The sequence below is a fragment of the Crocuta crocuta genome, unplaced genomic scaffold (genome assembly GCF_008692635.1).
Source record: "Crocuta crocuta isolate KB4526 unplaced genomic scaffold, BGI_CrCroc_1.0 scaffold422, whole genome shotgun sequence".
Classification (NCBI taxonomy): Eukaryota; Metazoa; Chordata; class Mammalia; order Carnivora; family Hyaenidae; genus Crocuta; species Crocuta crocuta.
Window position 1 is genome coordinate 512606 of NW_027529554.1, and position 24530 is coordinate 537135.

The 24530-nt window shown below is 36.6% G+C and overlaps 1 protein-coding gene across 2 annotated transcripts in view; it reads right to left on the minus strand.

The window, feature by feature from the left end:
* Nucleotides 1-2956: 2956 nt before the first annotated feature.
* The window catches only part of GASK1B (golgi associated kinase 1B), a 49214-nt gene continuing 27640 nt past the window's right edge, over nt 2957-24530 (minus strand). For both annotated transcript variants that reach the window (XM_077761442.1, XM_077761443.1), the window contains exons 4-5: nt 8594-8820; nt 2957-5746 (exon numbers count right to left, since the gene is read on the minus strand). In XM_077761442.1, coding sequence (XP_077617568.1) covers nt 5539-5746; nt 8594-8820 — 435 coding nt within the window. In that variant the 3' untranslated portion in view covers nt 2957-5538. The remainder of the gene's footprint in view (nt 5747-8593; nt 8821-24530) is intronic.

A 24530-nucleotide genomic window follows, 5' to 3' on the forward strand; every position in this document is an offset into this window, starting at 1 on the left:
AGAACAATTCCACTCCAATGCACTTTGCTACTCTTTTTCCCGTGCTGCAGGTAAGGAGACACCTTCCACTTCTTTTGACCCTCTGTCAGAGGAGGCTCCGACACAGCTGTCAGGCTCCTGGTGAGAATATGGCTTCTTGATATTCCAGGCATCTTCTCCAAGACTATAGACACGAGCCTCTGGAACAGAGGAAGGTAGGGCAGATTTTCAAGCACTTCTGCCTCAACCACCATCCATTCCAAAAATTTTACCCTGATACTTAATTTGTTATATGCTCCTAGATTTATTCTTCACCTAAAATTTTTACTTGAGAGCCCAGTATGTCCCTTCCTCCCTTTGTATGTTTTCTTTAATTGATCTCTTTCCCCAAACCATCAGACCTCTTAGGTCTCTGAGTGATGCCATGTTATGAGGCAATACAATCTAATATAAGGAATATGACAGAGAAAACCTTCATTAGCTGAATGCAAAAGGACAAAAAAATTAAAAGGTTTACTGTTTATGGAAAGATAGTACTTTCTACCTACGAATGTACTAAAGCATAAAGGACGAATCGTTCTCAACCGGGGAATGGCTTTACCTCTTAAGAGGACATTTTGCAATATCAGGAGACATTTTGGTTGTCACAACTTGAAGGGGCATTACTACCGACATCTAGTAGGTAGCCCAGGCTAATGTCAAGATTTAATAAGCAATTTATGTCTCTAATTAGAAATTTGCTATACTAGACGCTGCCACATCACTCATCTTTAAACACAACATGCTATCTCCACTTGCAGCCAGTAATAAGTAAGACAAAGGAAATGATACAATATGAACAGCCAATAGTATTGTCACCATAGTCACCAAAACTCAAGTTCTATATTATAACTGTCACTTATTACCTGATTAAAAGAGTGAAAGATAGCCTTAAGAGAAGATATAAATTATTTCATCACTCTCTTAAAAAAGGCCCAAATCTTGCAAGCTTCACGATAGTGTATTCTCACAAAATTGGATAAGATATCTGAATTACAGTTTTTGTTTTATACAAAGTTACAATGAGGTAAAAAAAATAAATGTTGACCTCAATTTTAACACCCCTGAGGGCCTGAAACAAGGATACAGAACAAGATCTCTTGGTCTCCTAAACAGAAGTTGAGCCAATAACATAGGGTACTTTATGAGCCAAATAATGTCTGGTGTCCTGGAGCTAAAGAAAATGTTGGCACATCTTGCAAAATCACAGCTGTTTTGGTCTCATTTAGTGACTGGTCCCACTCTCTGCAGCCCAGTTTGCCTTTTGAAATATAGCCCAGTTAGCTATTCTGCAGCATGTGATTAAAGACACTGACAAGGGAGGTTTTATTTTTTAGCTCTTTGTCTCAGAAGCTTTAGAAATCTTGACAAGTACTGCTAAGAAATACAGATTACCTTTTTTTAGAAAGGAGATGCATAGAGATTTCTTAATGTGCACATAATTGTGCATGTTTTTATCAGTAAATTAAATGCGCTTGGGAATTACGATGGTAAAAAGGTAAATTTCTAAGATGAAAAAAAATAGTTAAACTAAGTTAACCATATGCAATGCTGTTGTTAAGAAAAGATTTCTGTGACTTCATTCACTTACCATGTACAGTTTTAGGTTGCAAGCCAGTCTGCCAGCAACCCTTCTGAGTTAGACCTTTGAACTAGATAATCAACTGATAATCTTTAAAAAATTAAAAGAGTAAATGAAAATAGCTCAAAGTGCTAATCACATGGTACCCTTCAGTTCTTAAAGTATAAAATTATGTTTTGCAAGATTGTTAAAATTTTCAAAAATTTAAAACCATGACTCTCAAGCAAACAGAATATGATTCTGTAGTCAAAAGTGTATAAAGGCAAAATTTTCAACAATAAAAAAAAAGTAAAACTGCAATCCCTGTGCAAATATAAAATGAACATATGTCAAAGATTTTATTTAAGTCATTGATTAATGCATGGACCAGTAAGTTGGTAAAACCATTTCAAAGAGTATTTTGAAAACTAAGTATCTACAGACAATGTTAGGATAAGATTGCTGGACTAGTTATAAAACTGGTCAATGTCCAACAGGGTAATAAACTGCAAACCCATTAGGGTTGTCTTTTCCACCAGGCAGAAATTATTTGCATCTCTATGGGACAAAAATCTACAAGTTGACCTCTGCCCTACCACATTGTTAAATAGACCATTCAACACAAAAGCAAGCCCAGCTTTGCAATGAAAGAACACTCAAAAATCTCTTCTGGCTCTTTCCAAGTGTTCCAACTTTTCTAACAAGTCAAGTTATCTTTCATGAATGAAAGTTCTTAATTCTTGATGATACTAGTTTTTAGAGGAAGGTCTTTATCATCTTTATTTGACCCATGTACAATTTCCATATCCTGTTTTCAGACTAGTGCTCTAAATGGGCCCTAACTTGTTCTGTGCTGAGATAAACATTAGAATGTCATAAAACACTGTAGATAATCCACATCTGGGTTATTTTATTCATTAGGTATAATGTAATGTATATTTAAAGATACAGTGGAATAAACAGACTATTATACAAGTTCAGAGATTATAAATACTTTGAGCATAGGCTGAAGATATTTTATATTTCGATAAATTCTCTAGTTGCCTAATAAACTTAATAAATAAGAGTGTTCTATGGAAAACCTTAACTCTAAGCCTCATTCCCAGCAAAGAAAAACAAAAATTAACCTCTTACAGTTTGTGATACCTGTTAACTAATTTGCATACCACCTAAAACAATGCTATACACACACCAAGAGAAAGCATATCACTAGTAACAATACCAAATATATGCATACACAAACACAATCCAATAAAACTCTTAATTGTTCAATTGTTTGTTTCATCATGGACAACGGTAGCAAACAATCTTCTACCCTTAACTTCTGAAGAGTAGCCTCTGTACAAAAGAAAACCCATTTACAAAATAAAAAGCATACATCTTTAATTTCTAATATTTTTATTATAGGGTTTTGAGCTATGCATTTATTTTCATATTATCAGCTTGAAGAAAATAAGTCACATGACAACCAACTTTTGTATGTCTGCCAAGGTAAATTGTTTTATTTTAAATTTATCAAGTTATAAATAAGCCACATAATATGCTTATGTGAACCAAACCACAGCATAATCTGAGTATATTTGAAAAGTTCAGAGTACTCTCATTGTTTCAGTAAGAGAAAAGAGCATTACGTAGAATTAAAAGCCTGGCCTTGCAGCTATCCATTATTCAAAAATAATACAGCATGAATTATTCACTGATTATAACACAATATACATTGTTATAAAGCAAAGGTGACTAAAATAAACATGGGTTCCTTGACCTTTCATTTAATAATAAGCATGTCAGAATAACTGATGGGAAATAAGGAAAGCTAGATCCTGGTAAGGAGAACTAAACTGCCCAAAAGCAGTGTAGCTTGAGACACAAAATTAAAGTTCATTTCTAAGGAGACTGGAATTCCCACCACCAATTTCACAAATTTAGGTAAAGAGGATATATTCCATAAAAAGCATATTAAAATGCAAACATGACACCTCAATAAGGCAAAGTCTAAGGCAACGTCACAAAGAGTTATTTCAAGTCAATGGCTCAAAATAAAACCTGGGTCACCAAACTTTTGTTAGGCCAATTTTTTAGTAATATACTGATTAATGAGAGAAAGAGGGACTAATACAGCAGGTAAAAGTGAAGATGCAGGAGAGCCAGAGTTTGCTGAGTGCATCGAATCAAGGAGGAACTCAGAGCTGTAAAGGGATAATTGAAGAGAAGAATGGTCTGAAGACCACTTCTCCAAGGGTCAGCTGAACAAATAAGGATGCTAAAAAATAGCACATGAATGTGAGCCTAGAAAAGTTATAATCAGATAATCAAATGACACCTCTCTCCTTGGCCTTACCAAGGCAACTACCTCTTATAGTTACCCTGTGTTGCTTTGACATTTTGCCCCTACACTTTTGGATAAATTAGAGTCTATAGGTATGTTAAAAAAAAAAAAATACTAGTCTTCATTGTAATGCCTTTAATAGTTCTAATTTATGGTGATATTAAGTTACCCTTGATTAGAACAAAGAAAATGCAGTGGTTTAGCAATAACATGAAGCACTGAGAAAACAGAAGATAGAATGTATTACATTCTTGTATTTTTAAACTTCCAGGGAAAAAAGAAGTCACTATATCAGCTTTTAAATAGGGAGTGGGTGTCTGAGGGGGTGGGGAGAAATGACTTATTCCAGATCTGAAAGCTCTATATGAACATCTATCATATGTGATGACATGGGTATCTTCCCAAAACCCAAAGGCCCAATACGTGAATACTATATGTCCACGTCCCTATGCCTAATTAAAATGATGGTAGAGGGAGTTTGGGGAAAATTATTTGAGCTTTAATATTTTCCAAATTCACTGTTTTAGTTCTAGTCATTGAGGAGAATTGAAAAGAGTCAGGTTTTAAATTATTTTGTTCATATCTCTCATATTAGAATAAGTCAAACAATATATTTAAACACATTCAATATCTGGTTCTATTGCCAATATCTGAGCAATATCAATTAAATCAGTCTAATTATAATTAGAACAAATTTGAAGAAATCCACTATTATTAATAAAATATACAAAAACTATAGTATATCCTCTGTAAAAATGACAAAATTTTTCAAAAGAGCATCCATTTAAAAAGGCACTCGATAATTATAGTTTCAAATAGGTAACATACCTTAAAATTATTTAATTTCTAAACCACTAGACATAAATTGGACTCAAATTGGGAAAGCAAAACTATCTAATATACAAATTGCAGATTTGGATGGTTTCTTTACTGAAAACAAAATTAATTTATCTTAAAAAATGGAAAATGTGATTTCTATACTGAAAACAAAATAAATGTATTTAAAAAATAGAAAATGCTCAGAATCACAGAGATGGCTGATCAATTATAGAGAAAATTAAAGGGAATATATACTGGTGCTTTTGCAAATAACCCACCATTTCTATGTAGAATTATTGTATGCCCTGATGTTTTTGTAGATCACAGCCTCAGTTTCCCTAGGCACAATTTTCTCTGCGGTCATATTGGGACTGCTGTGTTTTAACAATCAGCAACTGAAGACTATTAAGAATCATTCCCATCAGTACTCAGTCGGACCAGTCAGTATGGCATAAAATATGCTTTGTTAAAGGAGCCCACACCTCTGGTTTATGCCGTTCTGCTAAGTGGCATGATAAAGCTAGCTGGAATAATAGTTGCAACCATTCTGTAACCAGATGTTGAGACTCCTATGATATGATGTTAGAAAAAAATATAAACAAATATTTTTTGAGCGGTATGTTTCTCAAAAGGCTTTAAGTCTGCTTATAGCATTGAGATCCATCCTATATATTTGCTTAAGTTCATTTATTTTATGTATTCATGTACACTGCCCCATTCCTAAAAAGACTTGAAGTTTGTGTACTTGATTTTTTAAAAAACACAAAACAAAATGCATAAATATATCTAGTATTCTAGCCAGAAGATGCTTTTGTTATTCATTCATAGGTAATACTTTGGCCCCATGTGCGTTGATGTAGGTGAGAAGGATTTTGGCTCTCTGTTCTATTACATCAATAAGCTTTTCAATTCCTTGTCTACCTCCTTGACTTTCCCAATAAACTTTATCAAGAAACAGGGACTGAAGGAGTTTCTGCCGCAAGTGCTGGCTCTTCAAAACAGAAACTGCAGATTCGGGAAACCTGAGAAGATAAAATGATATTTCACTCTTAGTAATTGCTTAGAAATATTATGCCTTACCCAATTGCTTTGCCCTTCATTAATCTGGCATAAATCACACTATCAAATAGTACCCGGAGAATGAAAACATTCTTGTCACTGTCAAGCTGACACACTTCTCTTAATAATAATATACTAGAAGAATATGTTTCAGGGAACTGAATTTTCTATGCTGAATTTTCCATTGAGAACTTGACACACTAATGTCTTACTTGAGGTCATTATCTGTAGGCAAAGAGAGGCACAGAATTAAAAAGAGTTCTGTTATCCTGGCAAAAGCACTTTCTTTGATCTTAAACTCCATTTTACCCACGGAAACCTCTTCAATCTGTCAAGTAGAATGGTATCCTCATAAGTGTCAATGTGGGGTTTTATGCAAGAAAATATAAGAAGCAAAATGCTGACAAATGCATGCCTGAATTTAGTGTGAAATAATCCAGAAAAAGAAAAAAAGGAAGGAAAAAGAGGGAAAAAAAAAAAGAAATCATTCCATAATGCCCAATTAAATAAAGAATGGCTTCTGATTCAGATTATACTTCAGGAATTCTGAGAATCTAGGAGCATGTCACTAAACTAGAATACTAAATTGTTTTCAAGTGAATTGAGCAAAACTCAAGTTTTAGAGGCAGGGCATTCATCCCACCATGAACCATCCCTGGAAAACCTGAAGCCAATCTGGAATGGTCTTTGCTGAACTACGTTAAGAGGGTGTAATGTGTCAAAACAGGGCCTAGCACATACATTATTTGAAGAACTTTGTCAAGTTTCTGGTTCAAAATCTTAAGGAACTTTTGACTGAATCTCCCATTGGCCCCATCCAGCTTTCATTCAAATATTGATGAAAGCACAATAAATATATGGGGTTTACTAGTAATTTTCAAGTAAACTTAGTTGCTTCTTAAAGACAAAAACAAGAATATATTCTTGTCTGAGGAGTACGAATAGCCTGAAGATTCAGGCCTCCAAAACACCTTTTCCAAATTTCAATGGAGTGAGCTAGGGGTGGCATTCAAGGAGCATGAATGCTGCAGAAAGACCAAAGGCCACACACCTGGACGTGCTTAATGAGTCTGAGTAAGAACGGAATTAAATAATGCTGATAAGATGCTCTGAGCTCCCTGAAGACATGTACGATATAATTTAGTGGCCATAGTATTAATTAAGTAAGCATTTTTCCTCTATGAAATATTAATAATCCATGATTTATAAATTCTATGACCCTTCAACTAATTTAGCTATAGCAGGATGTATGAGATGAAATTGTTAAAACCATGGATCTCTTTAGTGACTAATCCTTTTCATAAAGGAAAATCAAAAAATTACCTGTCTGTGCATTATGTTGATTAATAGGAATAGTCTACACATAAATCTGGGCTAGAAAAGTCCGCATTGCTTTTCAAAGTGTGACTTACCTATTCAAAGAAAATTTAACTTTAAACTCATTACTCCTCATATTTCATTTAATGTTAAATCTTCTTTGAAAGCATTAATAAAACAGTATTCACATTAATATGAATGTATAGAATGGATGGACCATATTCTCAGGCACTTCTAATTCCAAAAGAAAATTTAGAGATTTAAGAAGATTCCATGATATCAACTCAGTAAGTGCTGCATTTGGTAAATTTTTCTACATATAAAATTTCCTTAGTTTAACACTTTAAAGAAAGAATCTGTTATACATTCTACCTAAACTCCACAAAAAGATGGAAGAACAAGTATTAACAGGGCAAGACATGGCAAAATCTCATGAACTTGGGGCTCATGAAACTCTCATAGGAACAGTAACATCTTTAGTCTTGTAAGTACATAAAATCCAAATTACCTGATTTGGAGTGCTAGGAAGAACTAACGAAATAGACCTAAATGTTATTAACAAGAGTAACAGTAACAGCATGAATTATACAAGTTACTGCATGTAAATGACTGAACTTGGATTTGGAAGACTGAAGTTCTACCCTCAATTTTAGATGCATTCATGTGCTCTCCATAAGTCACTTAGCTTCACAGACCTGGTTAAGTCTTTCACAAATGCAACCCCTTATTTTCAAGTCTCAAACATATCCATGTCTCAATCACTCTAATTTCTGACTAAGGTAGGAAGACTATGAAGAGTAGCTATGAGCTGGGGCCTGAAATCCAGCCTCAGTCCCAGCTAATGTTGAATAGCCTAGACTCAACAGGAGGGTTTCTGTTAGTTTCCTTTTTTCAAATAGATAAGCTCAAGATACTGTTCCCTATAGTCTGTGTCTACTGGAAAGATTTCCAAATGCTCCAAAACACTCCCACCTGAATTAAACAGCCATTGTCCTTTAATACTGTGTCCTACTCAGCAGATGAGCTCTAACTTCCTACTGCATTCAGAAGTCTCTTGGGTTTATTATGCCCTTGGACATCCTGCCATGTCAATATCTGCATGTCTGTTAGTTCCCCTGCCCCAAGCCTTGATAATCAAGCTTCTTCCACATGTTCATCCATGCACTGTCAGCTCCTATTACAGAGCTCCCTGCATGCCTCCACCCTTACCCACGTGGATTTTCACAGCAAGGGCCAAGCAATGCAATAGATATGAAATGTAGCAAAAGTTTTCTAGGTTGCATGGACTGGTGATAGTGACATCATGGCTGGGATCTTGTCCTTTTTTGATTAGGTCTGTTTCCCATTACTGGGTCTCCATTCCCAGATTCCAGATCTACAATTCCATTCAAGGGTTAATCAGCCAGATATAGGATTTAAGTTTTTTCAAAACCTTACTACTTATTTCATACACATGTGATGTCCTCCAGATGTTACAATAGCATAAAACTTACTCTTTGATGCCTTCTAATAGTTTGAAGTTTAAGTTATCTTCACTTCTGTCAAAGAAACCCTTGTTGTCTATAAAAACCAAATGCCTTGGGTCATGCTTTCTCTGGATAATGTGTGCTAGAGCCACAGAATCTTGGTTGTCACATTTTGGCCTCAGTCCATTCTGTACACAGGCATCTTCCTTTCGAGGTCTGAATCCACAGCAATTTATATCTAAGCGATTATAAATCTGAAAATGGAAAACGAAAACAAAATCCAAGATGCTGAGTAAAAACAAAACTTTGAAAAGCTTGATTTCCCAAGAAGTAGTGCTTTCTAAATTGCTGCCTTGCCAGAATCTAATAAGGTCAGGCTCATTTAATTAAAGGCAACTGTCAGAATAAGTCCAAGGTTCATATCCTTCTGACTCAGCCATGGTTAAAAGCATTTCCAGCTTCTAACAGCTCCAAAGTCAGATTATCCAAGTTAGACATCTCCACCCTTAGTATTAAAACTTCCCACTGACATCATATGTAGACACATGGCCAGAAGAATCTCTGACTCTATTCATGAGAGAAGATAGAAACCACTGCACTTTTACAGAGCTAAGGGCTATATCTTGTTTTCTTCCTTGGGTTGGTTATAGAAAACCTGAGTTATCTCAGTAGCTCTAAAAGTTTACTGTATCTCTTAGCCTCTCTGAACTTTCATATTATACTATCTAACCTGAAATAACATAGAACAAATCTTTTGAAAAGACATGACATTCAATAATGATAACAAAAAAAACAAAAACAAAAAAAAAACAAACAAAAAAACCCCAACATTACCTGCATGGAACCCACAGCTAGATTCTAAATAAGCAAGCAGAATGAACAAAACTATTGGGCCTAGTGGGGTTTACTATAGGGAAAGGCTTCTACCCTGTAGAAGACGTAAATAGATTAATTATAAAGGGAGAATTGTGCTATTTTCATTTCTTTTGGGCATGAAAGAAATAATATTTATTAATCAGGGTAAATTAAAGCCTCAGCTTAGGGGCCTGTGGGTGGCTCAGTCAGTTAAGCATCTAACTCTTCATCTTGGCTCAGGTCTTGATCTCACAGGTCGTGAATTTGAGCCCCACACTGGGCTCTGAGCTGGGAGTGAAGTCTACTTTTTTTTAAAAAAAAGCCTCAGCTTAGGAATTAAATAAATTCCAAGTCAAATCTCTGTTCTCACACTTAGCTATGCAATCCTGTGTGGATTTCTTTGCATCACTGACTCAATTTAATTACCTATATAATGGGAATGAAACTATTGTACTATACCTTTTACAGTTAGGAAGATTAATTAAAATGTTTATACGCTCTCCAGACCTGGCCCAGGCATCTAGAAGATACTCAAAACAATGAAAACATTTATAATTGTTAAGACATACGCATACCCACTGTATGACATGATTTACCTCAAAACAAGCCTCCAAGAGAAAAGGCAATTTCTCCATGCTAATGAAGAGAAACTGAGCTCAGCGCTGTCACTTTTATTCCTTTGGCACTAAATTCCTATCCTTTCTCTTCCCTTGTGTTTTTACAGGTCCTGTGCGGCTGGCCTCTCTAGGAGCCCAATAGCTCAGGAAGGAATGCAGAAAGAGTAATACCAAATGTAGCCTACTTTGAAATGATCATCATTCATTCATTCATTCATTCATCCAGCGAATGTGTATTGCACATCTTCTACCACTTATCAGTGGGGTGAGCACCAAGGAAAAGAGTTGCCCACGGTCATCAGTACCATGGCATCACCACTATTCCCAGAGAAAAAGGAAGTGGCTATTGAATTGTGCCTCATTACCACAGCAAACTTTAAGAACTGGACAAATGATTTTCCTCTCTGTTTTCTGCATAGAAGTGGACTTTGTACCAAAGAGCATATTTTGAGAAACAAGGATTATAAAAGAAGTCAGCCGATGCCAATTTTCTATGACATTTATGTAAAACCAGTCACATGGGACAGGGGTGGTCAGTGAGCCAAGAGGCATTTGGATAGCTCAGAGGATACACTGCTGATCTACAAACAATCTACAGATAAAGGGAGGCCTCTGTCAGGATAGGTTCCAGGAATCTGATCCATGGAGCTATAAGTCTAAGCAATGATTTCTCCAAAAGGTCACATAGGCTGATTGCAGAGAACAGTAAGTTCCCACTTCTGGTTAAAGTGTATTTGTCTGACATGAGGACGGGGTTGCCCAAAGGTGAGCCAGAGTGCCCTAATCACTATAGGTTAGATGAAAAAAAGTGCAAATCTTTATAGGTTAGATGAAGAAAAGTGCAAATCACTATAGGTGAGATGAAAAAAAGCACAGATTAGAAACTATTAGAAAGATTTATTGAGCCCTTTCTCTTCAAACAATTTGATTCATTTTGTGTAGTACCTTGACTGCCTTTGAATTTAAGAGAAACCAACTGACATAAAGAGATTGCATCTGATTGGCAATTATTTAAGCTAAGATCAGGGAGTCAGGGAGAACATGAAAAATAAGATTTCTAGGAGCTGCTTCTCATCCAACCCCCCCTTTTTATATACATTAACTAATAATTCTCCAAAACTCTCTATTCCATTGTCCCATCATCATATGTTTATATCCAGTTACAACGGCACTATCTATGGGAAAAATAAATCTTATTTACTTTTGACTACAACATCAAGGTCTGTTGTGTTGGATAAATGGTTTAGAGCTTAAATTATAAGGACCAATCTATCAAACACTTCACAAAGGACGCCCTGAACCCAGAGCTTTCTTCATTGTTGATTTCATACGATTGACGAAAGGACTAAGACCTATAGCTACATTTCTGTTGTTTCTACAACAAAGCCATGAGTATCAAATATATTAATGTTAAATGATAAGCACTTTAAAAGTTTAGACCCCAAATTTTGGTACTATAAATATTATACTTTTCTATTTTTAAACTACAAGAAAGCATTAAAAGTTAGAGGTGGAAAAGACCGATTTAGGTCATTTTTTTTATTGCTTTCCCAGCATGAGATTGTTTCTTACAGTGTATTTTTAAAGTGCTTTGTCTGATCTAATTTTGAATCACTCAGAAGTCTGTGATGATTTCACCATTTCCCTGACAGACTGTTGTGCCATTCAAGTCTAACAGACCTTATTATTAAAAATGGGTGTATGTGTTCAACTCAACTTTTCTTCCATAAAATGTTTACCCCTCCTTTTATTCAGATCTACACGTGAAGGTGGTGGCTATGTTAACACATGTTGAGTGTGTGTGTGTGTACACCTACAGATATAGAATCAGTTTGTAAGGCCTAAATAATCTGGATTTCACTTCGTTTTTCTTATCCTCTAACTGTAGTAAATTATGTCTTTGTATTATTGCTCTTGTCTAGCAAGGGCTTAAGTAGCTCTTAAATCTTAGTCCCTAGATCTTCTCAGAATTTTGTTTATGGTCTTCCTTTTGAATTCACATTCAATGTACCAAAAATAATTTGACCACAAAACCATTATCCATCCCCTTAAATTCAGTGCCATGTTGCTTGGCATTGAATTTAGTTACATATTGAATATATTTCTTCTTACTTCCAAGAGAGTTTACCTATTTTAAAGCCTAATAAAGCATATCCTAGGTAGCCATGAATCCATAATATGGTGCTAATATACTTTTTTAGTGCACACATTAAAACAATCATTTCATTTAACTATCACATAATTAAGTACTGTAGTTCACATCCACATGTCTGCATCCTTAGATAATTACCCTAACAAGGAAGGCTCACTGGGGGTAAATTGTATGAGGTAAGTGACTATGAGTATTGATCACCATCTCTGCAACTTGTTCAAATTCACATCCTCTCACCCTTTAAAACAAGAAGAATCTTTAACAAAATTGAACTTCTGAATCGGAAGACTACTGAATAAAATTACTCTTTCCTCTTTTAGAAGAATATATCTTTTCAATGTTTACCTAACTAAAATTATACTCAGAAAAATCCAGGTGTTCCAGCCAAATTTTTTTTGTTGGTCGTGGCAATATTTTTAGGCATGCTGCCTTCCCCTAAAGTTTCTTTTTTTAATTCCATTTTCCTTTTGGCGGTGTTACTTTTGCCTGCATGAAAAAGTATCTCATGAGTGACTCAGTTATGTTTACAGAGACTAAACAAGGATGCCTCTGCTGCACTGACTAGCTCTCCAAAGCCCCTTAGGAATTTACAGAAATCAAATGACTTTCCACCCTTTTGCACACCACTCATTCTAGCTGTGCCTTCAAAATGTGGGTCTATCAGGGCACCTCGGTGGTTCAGTTGGTTAAGCATCTGACTTCAGCTCAGGTCATGATCTCGCAGTTTGTGAGTTCAAGCCCCACATCAGGTTCCGTGCTGATAGCTCGGAGCCTGGAACCTGCTTCAGATTCTGTGTCTCCCTCTCTCAGCCCCTTCCTCCATCTCTCTCAAAAATAAATAAATATTAAAAATTTAAGAAAAAATGCGAGTCTATCAAAGCAATTGAGGTACCTCCTTCACATTTTCTTTTCCCTCAAAATAATGGGATTAAATAACTAATTTCAGGCAATGCCTAAACAAAAGCAAGAAAAATATCCTAAAAGTGCAGCTAATATTAATGAAAAACATAACAGCGGTCATTTACTGATTGTTTACTTTGTGTCAGGAACTGTGTGCTTAATGCTTTATATGTGTCGCTTCATTTAATCCTCATAGCAACCTGAAGAGATGGCTGTTACCAACAGTCCTATCTGATAAGCAAAGACAGAGAGGCACAGGAGGCTGGTTGACTGACCCAAGGTCCCTTCGTTCATAAATGACAGAACTCAGGATTCTAACCCAGATGTCTATGATCTCAAAGTCCATGCTCTTACCCATCCTGGTTGTATCTCTCACGTGTAGCCAGGGTGGCACTGCAAAAAAGCCAAGTGCATTTGTATAGAATATTAAATGTTACTGCATTCAGCAAATGCTGTTATAAGGTTTCAGCAGAAATACGAAGAATCGCAGTGTAGGAATTTAGGTAAAAATGCATGAAGGAGAGGATATTTTAGTTGTGTTTTGAAAGACAGGAAGTATTAGTTAAAACAATAAGAAAAGGCGTGAAGGTAGGAAATCAAAAGACACCTTTAGAAAAACTAAGAGCACATTAGACCAGAGTCTCTCAGACCATCTGTAGTAAAAGACAGTGGTTTTGTTTTTTCTTTCCCTCAGCCCCACAATTCATGTGAGTTGTTAAATTTAGCAAAGTTTTTTTTTGTTAAATAATAATAATAATAGGGGCACCTGGGTGGCTCAGTTGGTTAAGCACATCTGATTCTTGGGTTCAGCTCAGGTCATGGGTGGGACCGAGCCCCACATCAGGGCTTTGCTGAAAGCATGGAGCCTGCATGGGATTCTCTCTTTCTCCTTCTCTCTCTGCCTCTCCCCTGCTTGCACTCGTGCTCTCTCTCACTCTCTCTCAAAATAAAAAAATAAACTTAAAAAAGTAATAATCTGCTACTAGAGACATAAAATTTTAGTTTATTTATTTTGAGAGAGAGCAAGCACATGTGGGGGAGGGGCAGAGAGAGATGGAGATACAGAATCTCAAGCAGCCTCCGTGCTCACAGCACAGAGCTGGACGGGCCTCAATCCCATGCAAGATCATGACCTGAGTCGAAACCAAGAGTCAGATGCTTAACCCAGGCACCCTCAGAGAAATAAAATTTTTAAAAGTACAAAATACCAGCCAAACATTTTGTTAGAACCAACAGATAAAATTACCAAATTGCTACCAAAGTTTCTAAGTGTTGACTTACAATTTTTTTACTTGTCATGGACTAGTAAATCAGCAGGGTCCTTGAATCACACTTTGAGTAGCACAGTGCAAGACTATGCTGTGGCTAAGGAGGAAGTCAGGCAGCAGAAGAAAAGGTGAGGGAGAGTATTGTGCCTATAAGGGAAGCCAAAAAATCTGATGTGTCTTAAGGTTCACTATCATTTTCTCATGTAGAGCTGGAAGAAAGGTAAAAGGCAAGTGAACAGGAATCAGGGGAAATGTTGGAAGAACAAACACTGAAGAGAACCCAGGCAAGCTGAAGAGAGAATCAAATGAAGATGTTCTTCCTAACCTAGATGAGAAAACCCTCTGATTCAGATATTTTCGTCACTCAACTTTTTTAGTTAAACTACATAACCCTGTAAATTTTTTTCTACCTCAGTTTTCACATACCTCTTAAAGGGTCTCAGTGAGTGTTTGCATGTATGTATGCGTGTTTCTGGTTGGCAAGTCACTATCACCATCTCTTTTCAAGCTATATGCTTTTTTAACCTCTTAAAAACTGCACCTGTATAAAGAAAATTGCATTTTTAGAGAGCTTATGTAATACAATAAGACATGGAATAGATGGAATTTCACAATTCACCATAGTAACTCATCCAATGCCAGGCAGCTAGTAGGCACTGGATAAATTTCTATTGTGAAAAGAACTGCTGAAAGTTGGTATTCACTTTTTTTTTAATGTTTATTTCTCTGTTTTGAGAGAGAGCATTCATGCACAAGCAGAGGAGGGGCAGAGAGAGAAGGAAAGAGAGAATCCCAAGCAGTCTCTACAGTGAATCCAATGTGGGACTCAAACTCAAGAACCATGAGTCATGATTTGAGCTGAAATCAAGAGTAAGATGCTTAACCGACTGAGCCACCCAGGTGCTCCTGAAATGCAAAAAGACAGTGAGATTCACTACCATTAACAGCCCCACCCTAGGTACAAAGAAACACAAAACATACAAGCCACTTATAAGCTATTAATTGACATTGGAAAATCGTTGTGTGAATTTGTCTTGATGTCTTGATGTGAACCAGGGTATGTTATCAGTGAAAACCAAGATGGATCCCTGTAGTCTAATGAATGTGTGAAGGAAGACCAGATCATAAAGAACAACTTCAAACAAAACCTATAGTCTCCATGGTACTTATTAATATAGACTTAGTGTCTTACCTTGGGAACCACACGCACGCAAAATCAAAAGTGTTCTCACCAGGGGCGCCTGGGTGGCTCAGTCGGTTAAGTGTCCGACTTCAGCTCATGTCATGATCTCACGGTCAGTGAGTTCGAGTCCCACGAGTCCCACATCGGGTTCTGTGCTGACAGCTCAGAGCCTGGAGCCTGCTTAAGATTCTGTGTCTCCCTCTTTCTCTGTTCCTCCACTACTCAGGCTCCGTGGTGGAGCTCTCTCTCTGTCTCTCAAAAATGAATAAACGTTAGGGGCGCCTGGGTGGCTCAGTCGGTTGGGCGACCGACTTTCGCTTAGGTCATGATCTCGCGGTTCGTGGGTTCGAGCCCAGCGTCAGGCTCTGTGCTGACAGCTAGCTCAGAGCCTGGAGCCTGCTTCCGATTCTGTGTCTCCCTCTCTCTCTGACCCTCCCCTGCTCAGGCTCTCTCTCTCTCTCAGAAATAAATAAAACATTTAAAAAAATGAATAAACGTTAAAAAAAAGTGGTCTCACCAGCCTATACTGGTATCACTTGGGAACTCTCACCTCATAAAACAATAGATTTCATTTTTGTTCTGTGCTGTCATGGCAACAGGTGTCTGTTAAATCACTATGCCTATATATGCGACTAGCAGAACGATGAGAATGTTGATGAACAATGAGAAAAGTAAAATCAGTTTGCAATCCATACATCTAACAATGGCCATGGTCTCTCTTTTACCTTTGCCTCTGTAAAATAGCAGCCACTGCTCTATACTACCTAATCTCTAGAATTCACTTAAGACATCTATCAATATGAACCAACTGAATGCAAGAATCTCTTGTTTCTTCCATGTTACTGAATCATAAGTGAAGGAATGACAGTATTTATGCATAAAAACATTTTTAAGGCTATAATATATCTGGATCTATTTCTATGGAAGCAGTGTTTAGAATCCATGTATTGTACCTCAGAATAAGTACCTGAAGTCAAACATCATTCTTCCACATAAAGACTCTGGAGAGAATCACCAAGCAAGTAATGATCTCTTTTTAGAGAAACTTCCCATTCTGTAACCTGCACAAACAGGGCTGCTTGGAAATGGCCTCTGCCAAAGGCACACCCACTTTCCTGTAAAGATTTATAAACACTCAGACTAAGAAAAATAATAATTTTTACATTTTATAAAGTTCTGATTTATGAATGAGTTTCTATTAAACAAAGAAATATAAAACAAGAATAAAGTAAGCATGATATAAGTAAAATGTTTAAAACTTACTTTCTTTTGAGGAAATGAAACACCATTTTTAACAATTTAACATTAAATAGAGTTGTAAACAAGCTCAAGATTACGTACATTTACATCTGAGGGAATACCATCCCTGAAAACTATTTGCTTGATTTGACTGTATGTGCTTTTAATATTATTATGGAATTTCCATCAATTTTAGTTTCCCAATAACATAGTATTTTATTACAAGGAAATTGGCAAAAATAAGGTCATCTAAATGGCTACATGAAAACACAATTCTTTTTTTTTTTACAAATAGTTTATTGTCAAATTAGTTTCCACATAACACAATTCTTATTACAGTGACAAAGATTCTTTGCTTGACATAACTTTAGGCAGGCTCATGAAACTTCCTCCTAGGCCTACTTGTGTGCTTCCATATCAAATCTAGTTTTAGCAAAACCCTGTAAGTCAGTTTAACCAGAACCCCCCACCACTGATCCCTGATCACTCTCAAATCTTATCAGCTTCTTCATCTTCCACAGACCCCAGGGCGACTCTGATTACCCTGGTCTGTCTTCAGCAAGAATCTGGTTAGGCCAGTTAAACCAGAAATCCTCTTACTCCTGGTGTTTCCTCTTCATAACTGACCATCCACTGACCCCCATCCTGCTCCGTGGATGTATATTCATACTTGCCCATGCTACATTCAGAGTGGGGCCTCATCTCTCTCCCTGCACTGGAAAATTCCATTGCAATGGTCCCTATTCCTACAAGGATTGTTCTGAATCATCTTCTTTACCTTCCTTAACAAGTGTCACTGACTCTTTCTTTAACCATGATTAACACAATCTAATATAGCATATCCCAAAGCTATTTAAACTCACATCTTTCAATGGAAATTGGTTCTCATTATAAAAAGCTAATTAATTCTGACAGATGGATTATTCTCTGGTTATTGAAAAATAAGTACTGCTTGAATGTAGTATGGTGGTTGCCAAGGGCTGGGAAGTGGAGAGATGAAAGGATGTTGGTCAAAGGGTACAAGCTTTTAGTTGCCAGAGGGGTACATTCTGAGGCTCAGACTATAGCTAATAATACTATAGTATATGCTGAGTAAATCTTAAACATTCTTAATTTGCTGAGTAAATCTTAAACATTCTCTTTCATACACACACAAAAAGTAACGGTGCGAAGTGATAAAGGTGTAAATTACCTCGATTGTGGCAAATATTTTGCAATATATACGAATGTCAAATCATCACATTGTACACTTTAAATATACACAATTGTGTTTGTCAAGTATACTTCAAAAGAGTTGGGAAAAAAGTAAATAAATTAATTCTGCTTCCTCAATTAAACCTTTTGCAAAGACTACTGCTACTTGTTACATATAGAAGTTCCCATTTGAAGATAGATTTGCTTTTATGCTCCTTGAGTTAGCAAATAGCTATACAGTAAAGCCCTTTATGCAACTTGGATACAAAATCCCAGGATACTGATAAAACACTTTATATCATAAAGTTTCTAATTATCAAAATAACCTAAAGGATACATATCATTTTCCCCCACATGACAACTAAGAAAAAAGCTCAGAGATCCTAAGTAACTTGTCCAAGGAGACACCACTAGCATATGATGTGAATTTCTACCAACTTCTGCCTGAGTCATCACACTGCCACCCAAGGTAGAAAAGACAAGTTTCTGTTTTCATGGAGATTACAATCTGATGCTTCTAAGTATGATTCACTGTGTATCTTCCACATCAATCAACATCACATCTTGCACAGTGCACATGCTCAATAATTGTTGAAAAAATGAAGGAATGATTGCCAGCTTCAGTCAGCTCACCTACTGAAACCTATCTAATGCAGATAGCTAACTACCAAAAGACCTCTCCTTAGACCAGACCTCCATGTTTTCCTCTATCCATTTTCTTGTGAAAAGTTCAGAATCATGAAATCAAAATCACAGAATCTTAGAATCACAGAGTTGTAATACTCATGAAGTTATAAGCTACTATACAAAGGGAAGTTTATTTCAGAAAATGACCCTAGGCCATGCTTCTCAAACTTTAAGAACCTTTGACACACACAGTTATTGAGGACACCAAAAAGGATTAATTTATGTGGTCTATTTACCATATAGAAATTAGACCTAAAAAAATGAACTACTTATGTATTAATTCATTTAAAAATAACACTGGGGGGCACTTGTGATGGGTGTTATATGTAAGAAATAAATCACTAAATTCTGCTCATGAAACCGATATTACACTATATGTTAACTAACTAGAATTTAAATCAAAGTTTTAAAAAATCATAACTCAATAAATAATTTGGGGAAAAAATTAAAAATAAAAATAACACTGATACATCCACCAAATGTTAAACTCTTTTTAAAGAAATTGTTATACTTTCCGGGGTACCTGGGTGGCTCAGTCAGTTAAGCGTCCGACTTTGGCTCAGTTCATGACCTCATGGTTTGTGGGTTTGAGCCCCACATCAGGCTCTGTGCAGACAGCTCAGAGCCTGGAGCCTCCTTCGGATCCTGTGTCTCCCTCTCTCTCTGCCCTTCCCCCTCTCACTCTCTGTCTCTGTCTCTCAAAATAAAATAGAGACATGAAAAAATTTTTTAAAAAAGAAATTGCTTTACTTTCCAACAAAATAAATAAGAGAAATGGAATTGTTTCATCAAGTTAAAATGATGTTTAATGAAGAAAGCAGCTAGTTCAGCTCACAATTCAAACAATTGCATAAGCAGTTTTCTTCAAGACAAACATTGCACTGTGGGAGGCATTACAAGTTCCTTAGGCATTCTTCCCATGTTGTCACACAGAATTTTTAAAAGATGTATATTTACAGTAGAGATTTAAGAAAATCAATAGTTTTGTTGCCTCATCAAGGACATTCTTAAGTGAATCAGGCATTTTTTCCTGTACTTTTTCATGTGAGCACAGAGGCAGTGAAGAGTAGGACAGCTGTTGGTAAAATTTGGTGCCAGCTTTGATTCATGCTGAGGCACCAACAGATTCACCCACTACTGCAGATATCAACATAATGAAAAAAGCAAAAAATGGTCTCAACATTATGGAAATAGTGTTGATCTCGTGAACCCCTTGAAATAGACACAAGAAAAGCCATTGCTCTAAACAATCCCATCTGATGATAATATTTTTAAGTTCCATTTATCTCTTAGTTATTTATGTCCACAAACAAAAACTTGAATAAGGTTGCTAAGGGCATGGAACTAATTACGTCTTTATGCACCAGCTCTCACTTAACCCTCTTTGAATTTATTTCATTGGGCAAAATCATTTTTTTCATGTTTATTTATTTATTTTGAGAGACAAAGAGACAGAGAGAGCACGCACAAGCAAAGGAGAGGCAGAGAGAATCCCAAGCAGTTTCTGCACTGATGTGGGGCTCGATGTGGGGCTCAAACTCAAGGACTGTGAGATCATGACCTAAACTGAAATCAGGAGTCAGCCACAACTGAGTAAGCCACCTAGGCACCCCTGGGCAAAATTGATTTTGAAATAAATCTTTTAAAAATAATTACATCAAAAAATACATTGAGCCAGATGATTATCTGTCTGCCCTCTCAAATGTTCCTATGAAATTACAATTTATACTGAGTTTTCCACAGTTTTCTTATCTGCTTCCTAGTGGATTTATGCAGGTCTGATGCTTAGATCTCGTATTTTCCTGGAACACAGCAGTTAAGGTCGCTTTCAAAATGTGTGGGGTTCAATGACATAGGATTAGTGGGGAAACCAATCCCAAAGCTAGCTCAAATGATACATCAAACAATCTTTGAATATTGAAAGGTTGTTACGGAATCACACAGTCTTCCTCAAATCTCTGATCTCTATGTATACAAGACTTAGGATTGAGACATAGTAACTATGCACTAATCAATTTCAGCACAGTCTATAAATTCCATGGCAAGGGTTGAAATAAGCAAAACTGGCATATAATTAAATAACATGTACTGTCCTTTGGGTTAATAATTAAATTAGAATTGACCCTGGAATGCCCAGTTGGATGTCACTTAGCAATATGAAGTTTATGAATATAACTTATTTGATCAGACATTCTCCCCTTTGATTCAGACTGATAAAAGAGCAAAGGACCAATTTCCTAGTCCACATTTTATGCAAATTAGGCTTTAGTATAATCAATGCCAGAAATCTCCAAGAATAAATGCTTGACAGTAGGCAGAAAGAATATATAAAATTCTAAAAGCTTTTAAGTTGGAAGCAGACATCTGAGGAACCTATACGATCCTTAACAAGAGATGGGCTTTGAAACAGAGAAGTCTTAACAGGAAGTGGACCAGGATCCAGACAAATGCATTCTTGTCATAAAGGCCAGGTAGCTAATAAGCCATGATTCCGCGATAAACCAGGGTCCGCATGGCTAGACAACTGTTTCTCTTCAAAGTTGTCTTTATGAAAAACCTAATAGTTTATACGCTGTGAAGTAAGAGAATGGAGTTTCTGAAAGTCAGATCTGCACTAGAGCGATGATGTCAAAGCCCAAAACAGAGACTAACAGGCCAGTGGCTTTGAGTTTACTTTCTCAATCCTGTCATATTGCTGTAGAAAATTTTTAGCGGCAGGTGTACATTCCACTTAAAAGTCATAAAAAGTGAAACTATTTGCCTTTTGAAGTACAGGCCAATACAATTCTACTTTTGGTTTCATAATCTCTCCAAGGTTCTGAGGCCTAACTGCTAAAGGGGCAGGTACAATCTAGCAAGTCAGTTTCTTCAGTGAGGGGGGTGGATTTCACAGACTTCTGAAGACTTTTATCAGACTGTCTTTGGAAGACAGGATTCTGACAGAATCGGCATGTGTAAACGGGATGTATTCCATGAATAGTCAAAGGGGAATTGGCTGTGTGGATTAACCAAGAGGACATCTGGAAAGGAATTACACTGAGAAACAAGAGTACAATAGTTCCCAGGCATAGAAATGACATTGTGTCAGATTCAAAGCCAAGTTTCAAAATCTCAAATGATGACTGAGCCTCACAGATTGATTAGGAATTGTCTAGACAGAACACAGAAATTCCTCAGTTCAAGTTTGTTGAATTGAATTGAATTGACTCTCATAAGCAGTATCTTGTATACTTATAATCCCTGGTTTTTGTTTATAAAGTAAAATTAAAAGCACTACGCTATGCAAACAGGAAAAAGAACAAATGATTATAAAGCAAACTATTTAAATAAAACACCTTCGAAGCCAAGAAAGCCTTTCATATGATGCTAAAGTGGTCAAAAGCAATAAATAAATGCTGTAAGGTATTTGCTACATTAAGATGCTGTTTCAATCAGGGAATATTTCTTGGCTTTTGACCTGTAGATCGATGTTCTCGGGAATAGAGCATTCCTAATATTCACCTCCCACAACATATCTTTTACTGGCATTATAAAACCATAGCCTAAACCCTGCTTCTCTCTAATTTTTAAAAGTATAGGAGTAATATGTGGTCAACTGCATTTAAAGTATCTAAGTTTTTAAAAACACACAAATATCTACTTATTATGCACATAAAATTATTTTTTAATTGGCTGAAAAAATGCATACTAGTCCATGACAGTGATCATCTGTATGGAAAGAGTACAGGAAGGGGACTTTAAGTCATTTTAATGCATTTACATTTCTAAAGTAATATTATAAAATTATAAAAGTAAATATGCAAAAGAAAAATGTTGCCAGGATAATCCTACAATGTGGAAACATTGTATTTGTTATGTTAGTCTTTGTTCTCAGAGGTGTTTTTGTTTTGTTTTCAAAGTCTCAACAAACGGAATGGAGACACTGAGGAACAGAATCTCAGAATATAAACCAAATCAGCTTCCCAGGTTCTGTGGGCTGAGAACCTTTCAGTTACCAAACATGTAAGGAGGTTTTCTCTGAAGTTCCCCCACCAGTGCAAAAAGGACAGCCTGAGTGACAGATCCATGGAAACAACTTTATATGATCTCGTGATTTCCTACAGCATCAAATGCTATAATGAGCAGCTCTTGATTGCAGAAAATTCATGGAAAAACCTACATGAGTCCTACTACTAAAGACTTGCAGTATTTGGAGATTCAGGAAATCATAGCTATGTGTACATATATACATTCAAATTCTTATAAACTGGGGGATTCTAGATGATATTCATGCTGATCTATTGAGGACTTGCTATCTACCAGTGCATTAGTCCATGTGCACTGCCTCACCAAAATACCACAGTCTGGGTACTTCATAAACACTCATTTCTCACAGCTCTAATGGCTAGAAGTGCGATAACAGGGTGCCAACATCGTCTGTTTTGGGTAAAGGTCCTCTTCCCGATTGCAGCCTCACTCTGTCCTCACCTGGTAGAAGAACTAGGGAGTTCTGTCAAGACTCTTTTCCAAGGGTACTAATCCCACTCACAGGGCTCTGTCCTCATGGCCTAATCACCTTCCAAAGGCCCCACCTTCTAATATCATCACCATAGGGGCTAAGATTCAATGTATGAATTTTGGTGAGACACGAACATTCAGACCATAGGCAGGCAGGTGCTATGATAAGCATTTTATGTGATAAGCATTTCGTTTCACATCAGTCTCCAACTAAAGTAAAGTCATTCTCCATTTAAGTAATAAAGAAAGCAAAAACTCACAGATTATAAACGTGCCCAAGATTACAGAGCTGACCATTGAAGAAGTTCGCATTTGAAGCCAGCTTTACATCATTCTATTGTTTTACTTCTGTTTTACATCAATACTATTTGATGTTGTTGCCCTGTGAATTTAATATACTAAAAACTTGTGGAAATTTTTTACAATGATACTAGACATTCAGAGGAAAGAGGGAGCTTAATACTATTGAGTTAGTTCCAGAAGACTTTGCAGAGAAGGGATTTGATTGGTTTGACAGACAGGCTGCATATTAGCTAACAGAACAGAAGCATTGGCACAGTGGTGAGTAAAGTATTGGGGAGGGGGGTCCAATAGACAGTAAATAAACCAAACTATAACAAAGATGCACACACACACAACCCTGCAGTTAACAACCATATACCTCTTTATGTGTTTGCTAACTACAGGCAGATAAGAATGGAAAGGAAATTAGGAGGTCAAGTCATGGTGTTTCTTTTTCTAATTATTATTCTTTTTAAGTTTACTTATTGATTTTGAGAGAGAGAGGCAGAAAGACAGAGAGGGAGAGAGAATCCCAATCAGGCTCTGCACTGTCAGTGCAGAGCACAATGTGGGGCCAGAACCCACAAACTGTGAATCGTGACCTGAGCCAGAATCAAGAGTCAGATGCTCAACTGACAGAGATACCCAGGTATCCCAGGTCATGGTGTTTCTTAAAAGCGATGTTAATATTTTTCTATATAAATTGTACCACTAGACAACCAGGTATTATGTTAACTATACCAACTATAACTAGATAAGATATGAAGAGAAATTACTCCTTAGAGAAGTATTCAACTAATAAAGGAAGAAGTGATGAGAGAATTAGAATATCTGTTTCTCAATGCCTAGTGGATTGATGGATCAACATTGAGCATCAATAGCTCTACTGTTGCAAAAAAGAAAGACCAACCAGACATTATCTCTCCCAGTAGAATATGTCACTATCTATGAAGAAGTCTTGAGAAAATAAGTGAAATCTAAACTTCAACAAGTTTGTAAACTCCACACCAATGTATATGGGATACAGGTGACGGGGGACAAATAAGGACACCACAAGTGTAACCAGAAAACTCCAGGTTCTGCAACTTGT